This window comes from Halyomorpha halys, unplaced genomic scaffold (assembly GCF_000696795.3).
Source record: "Halyomorpha halys isolate HHAL.00 unplaced genomic scaffold, Hhal_1.1 Scaffold855.1, whole genome shotgun sequence".
In the NCBI taxonomy this organism is placed as follows: domain Eukaryota; kingdom Metazoa; phylum Arthropoda; class Insecta; order Hemiptera; family Pentatomidae; genus Halyomorpha; species Halyomorpha halys.
This window is the reverse complement of record NW_027108225.1, coordinates 94,780-102,964: the sequence shown is the minus strand read 5'-3', so window position 1 is coordinate 102,964 and position 8,185 is coordinate 94,780. Positions and strand designations below refer to the sequence as shown.

Here is an 8,185-nt window from a genome sequence, read left to right as displayed (position 1 = left end):
TATCTCTATAGGTTATATAAATTAACAAAAGAAATTAAAGAAAAATAAAATTAATTGAAATAAACCAAAATGCTCCCTATAGATATTATTAAAAATAAAAAAAAAATAAAAATAAATTAATCTATTACAAAAAAAAAGTTTATGAGGTGGAGTCTTAAACTCACGATATTTTTTCACAGAGCGATCTCGTCTTCGCTGAACAGTGATTATTGTAGACTGTGTCACAATGTCCCACTGAGGGCTGAGTAATTAACAATCACACTGACATTACTTGTCTCTGACTAATTTTCTGTTAGGACTTGATCCCTTTAACTCGATACGAGGACTTGGTCCTGAGAACTTACTACTCTTGGTTCGTAACACACTGTATAGAATTAAGCCATAGTACTCGCACTGTGTCCGGACTTAATTCCTAAACTGTATTCAATGGATACACACAAACCATATTTATTGTGTGTATCGGCACGTAAATATATATGAGTATATATTTACGTATATAAGTACGTTTATAACAACTAATAAAAAAATATGTTTCCTCTTTCCTTCGTACGGTGGCCACAACATTATGTGTGGTATTTTATTCAGCGATTAAATATATCATTCAGACTCCTCTCTTCCACTCGTAATGAGGAGTGAAGCGACAAAGTAGTGGGGCCTCAGGAGTACCTTCATTTAGGAGTATTTACTGGATGGCAAGAATGTCATCCTTAATGCTTTGTGCTTCTGTTTAGGAAAAAACACCTATTCACTAAGTAATAACGACTTTTGATCTAACCAGAAGAGTGCATCCCTCAGAGTTTTGTGCCTCGACATGGAGAAAGGAGAGCTAAAATTGGTCAGGGTATCTGGCTGTAGCAACTCGAGTTTCAGTTATAGTCTATTCATATTAATTACTATGGTTACGTTGGTAATTGGGTACTAAGAGACATTCCATCCAATTTTAGCTTCCATAACAGTCATCCTTCCTCGCCTGAATATGTTGCATGAAAGTTGTATGAAACAGAAGTGCAAAGCATCAAGGTTGTCATCCTTGCTGTTTAATTAAGCTATTTCCCTGGAAAAAGAGCTTGTATGAACTGAGTCCATTATTAAGAAAATAAATTTCTATTTTTATGAGTAATTTTGTTCTCTTAAAACTCTTAGTTTTTTTTTAATGACAAAATACTTCCTAATTCATCATTACTGATACAAACTTTTGGTGAAAAAAGTTCAAAATTTTTTAAAGTTTTCCATCCTTCTTTAATGAAGAAAAAGAAACTACCAAAAGAAGTGATATCTCCCAAAGAAAAAACTTTGTTGTAAAAGTGGTCTTACCAAACTCTAAAAAACAACAGCCAAAAGGGGTCAGCTGTAAAAAGAAATGATATCAAAAAGTCTGCCCCATCAGGAAAGGAGCCTTTGTGCTTGTGTCTCAGTATAACACAAAATACATTCATCTGAAGAAAATGAAAGTTAAAATGGGGTGCGATGTTCGTCTTTAGCAACTTGAGTTGCTGTTATGGTCTTATGGTAGTGGAACAGACACCTCTTCCCAGTTTTAGCTTCTAATTTTTTCAGCTGAAAATGTTTTGTGCTAAACAGAGGCACAAAGCACAGAGGCTCCTTTCCTGCTGGGACAGCCTTTTTGATATTTCTTTTTATGGCAGACAACTATAACCACTTTGTGTGTTTTTGGTGGGGTCATATTTAAAATGAAAATGGTTTTTTTGGGAGATACTGTATTATTAAACATATTTAGGAACATTTTCCACCAGGAGCCACCATATGGAATTCATATTTTTTTTATTTTTTATAGTTTTACTATGAATTTATTTTTACTATATATATTATTTTTACTATGAAGTAATGATCTATGCTATTGATTGTTTTCAGTCATTATGTGAAGATGATGATATCGAAATAGATTATCATCTGTATACTTTAGAAACAAAAATAATCGATGGAGATGTTAGCTTACCTCAAAATTCATTTCAGTCCTCAGAATTTGTACCCCATGGTAAGTTTTTTATTTATTTATTTTTTTATTTAATGTAGTTATATGTTTTGATTGAATAAATTATCCTTGGTTAAGGATTTACTTCATTCCTGCCCATTCATCTCATTTTCAATAGTTTGCTTAAAAATAGGTTGATATTAAGATGAAATAGGTTTTACAAGGTAAAGAGCAAATATAAAAATCACTGTATAGTTTAGAAAAGATTTTTAAACAAAATTCATGGAATTCACTATAATTTATCGTTGTTACTTTTTATTTATTATTTTTTTTGTTTAAAATTGTTTGTCTTGTTTTCTTTATCATGTACAGGGTGTTCAATAATCGATGGACAACCCCATTTTTTTTTTCTCGTGAATTTTGGTGATTTTAAAATGAAACTTGGTTGGTCTTCATTATGTGGAACAAAATATCTTTTGAAATATGAAGATGGTCAGAGTTGCTGTCAAAAAAGAACAAAATAGTTTTCAACTATTTCTTGTCTGACGTTTCGCCCCACTTTGTAGGGCTTCATCAGGGCTAAAAGGATATAAAAAACAACTAAGAACATTACAACAATTAGATAAAAAAAGGCAAATTAAGGTAGGATAAATATTATGTTGTTTTTTTTGTAAGGTATTTAATATATAAATAAAAAGAAGGAAAACATAAAATAGTATTAATATAAAATAAACTTGAATAAATTATAATAAGAATAAAAAATTACGTTAACTATATGGTTAAAAAAGTACAGGAGACACATATAAAATGAAAAAACAGAAAAGTAGATATAGGAACACAAAATTTAAACACACTAACAGATGGAAAATGAAGAAGAAAGATGAGATTAAATAAAGGTCGTGAAAGAATAAATAAAAATAATATTAATAATGATAATATTAAATGATAATAAATGAGCAAAGAACAAATCAGGACCACCTACCTGTTCAAGACGATAGGTTAAACAAAATCGACAATAATTGGAAGGGTGGAGGGGAAGTGGCCGGCCGTTAAAGGTTATATTTCTATTTGAAATACGTTGCATATACAGGAAATATTCATAAAAATATGATGAAAAATGAAAAATAATACAAGAAATATATAGAAATATGATAATAATAATAAATATAATAATTTTCTAATTTAGGAAAAACTAAATATAAATAGAATGATACATTACGTAACTAATAATATATACCGATACAAAATATAGTTAGGATAGTAAATACAATATAGGATATAATAACAATGATTGTAAAAGAAGTAAATAAAGAATATTAAATAAGAAGTTGTAAAAATCAAATACAGAATAATTAGACAATGATAACAACTATTGTTTTGTATAGATCGTGAAAATAATAATTTATCTACACTGATAAAAGTAATAGTAAAGATAACTGGAGTAACATGAAAAATTTAAAGAGAAATAAGGTAATTTAAAAAATCTGAAGTGACAGTAATGAAACAAAAAAAAAATGTATATATAACTAGTATTGGTGAAAGCAAAATGTTAAATAAGAGGAGAAGGAATAAAATGTGACATGCTTGAACTGCTGTAAAATACTAGCTTTATTGGGTTCAATACATCTCTTTATATTCATTCAATCAGCTGATCTTCTCAGTCAGCTGACATCAAAGTAACAGCTAACTCAGACCATAACTCCCACCACCAGTTTACGAACAATCCTCATAAACTAATTCTATACAATATAATAACATTGAAAACAAAAACAATAATGAAAAACTATTTGCAATAAAAAAAAATCCTATATACATATCATTGTAAAAACTCACAAGCTCCCTTAAATATATGCTCAATACATAATTTAAACTTAAGAATAAAATTTAAAAAAAAAATTTCATACTGCAAATGAACAAGCTAGAATGAAAAAGAAAATATTTACAAAAATCAAAAACAATATTTACAAGTCACAAACAAACCTAAAACCAAAAACAATAAATAGAATAAATAACTGAATTATCTGTATCTCTTTACCCCTGTTAGACCCCAAGTTTCTATATACGATCGTCCCAATTTTGATTGCTCCCATCCTATCTGTGACCTTTAAATTTCCCCGAGCCACCCTCCCGAGCTATTCCACTCTTCCCTTGGCCTTTTCCCATAACTTTCTTCGAGCAACATGGTTGTTGTGTACTTATTCTCTGTCTGCTGCTGTGCCTTTATAGTCTCGTCAGTGTCCTCAAAACCCAAAGGGGATTTCAAATGGTGAAAACCCCGTAACTATATGTACGGAATGATTGTATGCCGCAATCGCCTTAGGTATTACCACGTCTGGTTCCAGTCCCTGGTCAACCTGATATAGTCGAAGATGGTCACTCAACGTGCCATAAAGCCGCTCTATGCTTCCTCTGCTCTTGGTGTGCCCTGGTGTGTTGAGATGCCATATTATGTCAAGGTTCTTCATTTCTGTTTGAATCATGGCATTGTCGAATTCTCTACCTGAATCTTAAGAGATACACTCCGGAACCCCTTAAAATTGAAACTACATTCGGAGAGCTGCCAGTACTGCTTCTTATGACTATTCCTGCACCTGGTGCGCCATTGCCGCCTTACTGAAGAGCATTCACAGTAATTGCTTGAGACAACCAATCGGCTACCACATTTTCTTTTCTTGGTTTATATATTATTTCTATGTTATATTGTGTTAGGAGCTCCTTCCAACGTGTAGTCCTAGCCGAAGATTCCTTCAACTTCCCCACCCATTGAAGAGGCCTGTGGTCAGTGTGTACCCTAAACCTGCCAAACACATAAGGTCTACAGTGGTCAACAGCTCATACTATCTCCAAGACCTCACGTTCCAATGTATCTGGTCTCCATCTCTGTTTGGCGCCTACTGGCATATGCCACTTCCCCTTTACCATCCTGAGACAACACTGCTCCCAATGCATACTCACTCGCATCTGTAGTGATAGTGAATTGCCGATTGAAGTCTGGGAAAGCAAGCACCGGCTCCTGCTGCAGCTTCTCCATGCACCGCCTGATATTGTCTTCCACCAGCGGAGTGATGATCACCTTCCTGCCTTTCTTTAGAAGGTAGTTGAGTAGGATGAGGTGCTCAGCCATTTCTGACACAAATCTCCGGTAATAATTTAATGTTCCCAGCAACCTCCGAACTCCCTTCACATCCCTAGGCACTGTCTTCTTCTGTATAGCTGCGACTTTATCTGCGTCGGGTTTAACTCCTTCCCTGGAAATCGTGTGACCCAAAAAATTTATTTGTTCCTGCTCCAATGAGTATTTCTCTCCCGATAATTTGAGCCCAAAATGCCTGATTCTCTGGAATATGCTGTGTAAATGTTGCACATGTTCGTCTTCGTTCTTGCTGAACACTTCTTGCTCAGTCAATTCCCCTTAAAAATTTGTCCATTAAGCGCTGAAAGGTTATGGGAGCATTTTTGAGTCCAAACGGCATTCTTGTAAATTCGTAGTGGCCCCTCTCGAAAGTAAATGCCGTCTTATGTTGATCTTTGGGGTGCATTTTGATTTGATGATATCCGGCCTTCAAGTCCAATGTGCTGAATACCGTCGTCCTGCTCAGCCTGTCCAAAATGTTTTTAAATCTGTGGATCGGATACTTTTCGTCTATGGTATTCTCGTTCAGATTCCGGTAATCTATCGCCACTCTGTACTTTTCCGTAGTTTCACCTGGCGCACTCTTCTTTTTAACTGCCCACAATGGACTATCGTATGGGGATGTACTATCAATAATTATTCCTTGGTGTTTTAAACTTTTTGAGCTCTTCCCAGATGTGGTGACGTAGCACCTGCGGGTATCTCCTCTCTTTCACATATGTAACCTTATCTTCTTTTAGCATTTACTGTCTTCATCCTCTTGTTTCCACCTTGTCCTCTTGACTGCCTTGGTTCAGTGGCTACTCGACTTCTTCTTCGGTCTCTGATGCTCCTGATGCTTGCATAGATTCATCTAAGATCTACTTAATCTCTGGTGATTTCTCTGTATTTGTTGGGGGCGTTGATCTCCATTGGTTCGCCCCGGCCCACATCTCTTCTTCGGTACAAATATGGGCACTGTTTAGCTATGTGCCCCTCATTTCCGCATTCAAAGCATCTCGTGCGCGGGCAATGCGCCACCAAATGCCCAATTTTTCCACAACCGTGACACTTGCGGTCCTCCCGCCGACTATTGTTTCTGGGTTTAACTAGGCTTCTTCTATTTTCTTGGTTGATAGCTCTCTCTTCTACCATTTCCGAGTTCTCTCCTGCTCCAAGGGTTGGGTATGTTGCTTGGCCATTGGTATTCTATCCGGGTCCACCCTTGCTCTTCTTCTTCCATTCAGGCCTCTACCTCTCTTGCGCTAGTTTCTATGAGATCTTGAACAATTTCCACAAATTAATGGAAATCCTTCCTTCTTCCCTAGCTCCTTTGCCAACTGTATCTTTTGTACCATGGATAAGAATTGCATCCGACCATGAACCTGGATTGTTTTCATCATCTCACTGAGTTTATCTTGAATTCTGTTAAAGCGTGCCAGGAGTTCCGCAGCATATTGCCCTCTAGACTGTTTTGGTTTTTTCGTCTCTCTGATTATCATAGATATGTCCTCTTCTGGGGCCCACCGTCCTCCTCCGAACACCTTCGTTAATCTTTCCTTTATACTTCTCCAAGGAGTCCACCTGAATCTGGTTGAGGATGCTTCTCTTCACTGTGCAGACGACTGCTGCTTTTAATGCCTCCACATCTTTGTTATTGAGTAGATTTTCGATTGATTTTGCTTCAATTCAGCTTATCAGTCGGTCATCCCCTTTTATGAAGTGGCTGAGTTCGCCTGTTTCCCCGGTGAACCGTTCGAGGTCCGAAACGGCTTTCCTCAAGTCTTGGGGGGGGGGGTTGCAGTGCATACTTTGATCCACTCTAGTGTTGTTGCGTGTGCTTCTGTAAGAGATACTGATAGTGGAGGAAACTCTGGAGGTGGAGGATTCTGGACCATGCTTTGATTCAAAGCTCTAGGTTAAAAACTGCTTGTCTAACGATCCCGTTGCCATTAGCAGCCATTATTTACAAAAAAAATGAGAGAGAAAAAAAATTGTTGATGATAAAAGAACAACAAAAAATCCTTCTTAAAAGAAAAAATTAATCCGGTATCTAAAGTTCCTGGGTTTCGACACCACATAAGTATCGGTGAAAGCAAAATGTTAAAAAAGAGGAGAAGGAATAAGATGTGACACGATTGAACTACTGTAAAATACTGGCTTTATTAGGTTCAGTACATCTCTTTATATACATTCGATCAGCTGATCTTCTCAGTCAGACATTGAAGTAACAGTTGATTCAGACCATAACTTATATATATTGTAATAATCAATAATTATTTAAAAAAATAAAATGAATTTAATATAGTTTTAACTTAATTCTCATATCTAAAAGATAGCTTGGGTTAAAATGAAAATTTTTAATATTTAACAGATATGAGAATTGTATTTAAATTTTATAATATAATAGAATCTTAATTTCAGGGCGGGTTTCTAGGCAATCAGAACATACACTTTTACTATTAATAACACTTAAACTAATTCATATCTCTTTTAAAAATGTATTCAATTTAAGGTATAACAAAACTAACCACTTTCATAGAATCTTCTTTTAATGATTTTCTTTGTCTTCTTATTCAACAAACCAAAACTTGCTGTAAACAATCTTTCAGCAAACAAACACTAACGAAACAAAACCTTGGTCCTCTAAAAGTTTTTTACTCACAATCCACCAAAGTGTGTTGTTTGGCGATCCAAACAAAGAGTCCTTTTTTGTTTGTGGGTGACTGCCAGATGTCTCCGTTTTTAAGATGTCCACCTTTGAATTGGACAAGAGATGATGAGGACCTCCTCATCCAGGAAACATCATTCCCCGCCTGTGCCTAAGCAATGAATCAATGCCACTCGTGAAGCAATCTTGGCTTTGCACGATATCTTTTGTGATTGCATATTTTACTGATGAAAATTGGTTAGCTTGCTTTTTGATTTAACATATAAAATGAAAAATATTAAAAAGATACATAAATAAAAACATATTAAAAACCCTTTATACATAAAAATATACTATATACTATTCTTATTTCACTTATTATTTTCATCACCTATATTGTTAAAATTCTATCACACATTTTTTTTACTCATTTCTATACTTTATTTCTTATTTTTAATACTTTTATGTACTTCATTTTACATCTTATATA

General features: G+C 34.9%; 1 protein-coding gene across 1 annotated transcript in view; it reads left to right on the top strand.

The window, feature by feature from the left end:
• LOC106686651 (rho GTPase-activating protein 190) overlaps nt 1–1,996 on the top strand; it is a gene marked incomplete at its 3' end in the record, with an annotated part of 90,885 nt that extends 88,889 nt beyond the window's left edge. Inside the window, 1 exon segment of the mRNA XM_067046594.1 lies at nt 1,873–1,996. Coding sequence (XP_066902695.1) covers nt 1,873–1,996 — 124 coding nt within the window.
• Between the last annotated feature and the right edge of the window lie 6,189 nt (nt 1,997–8,185).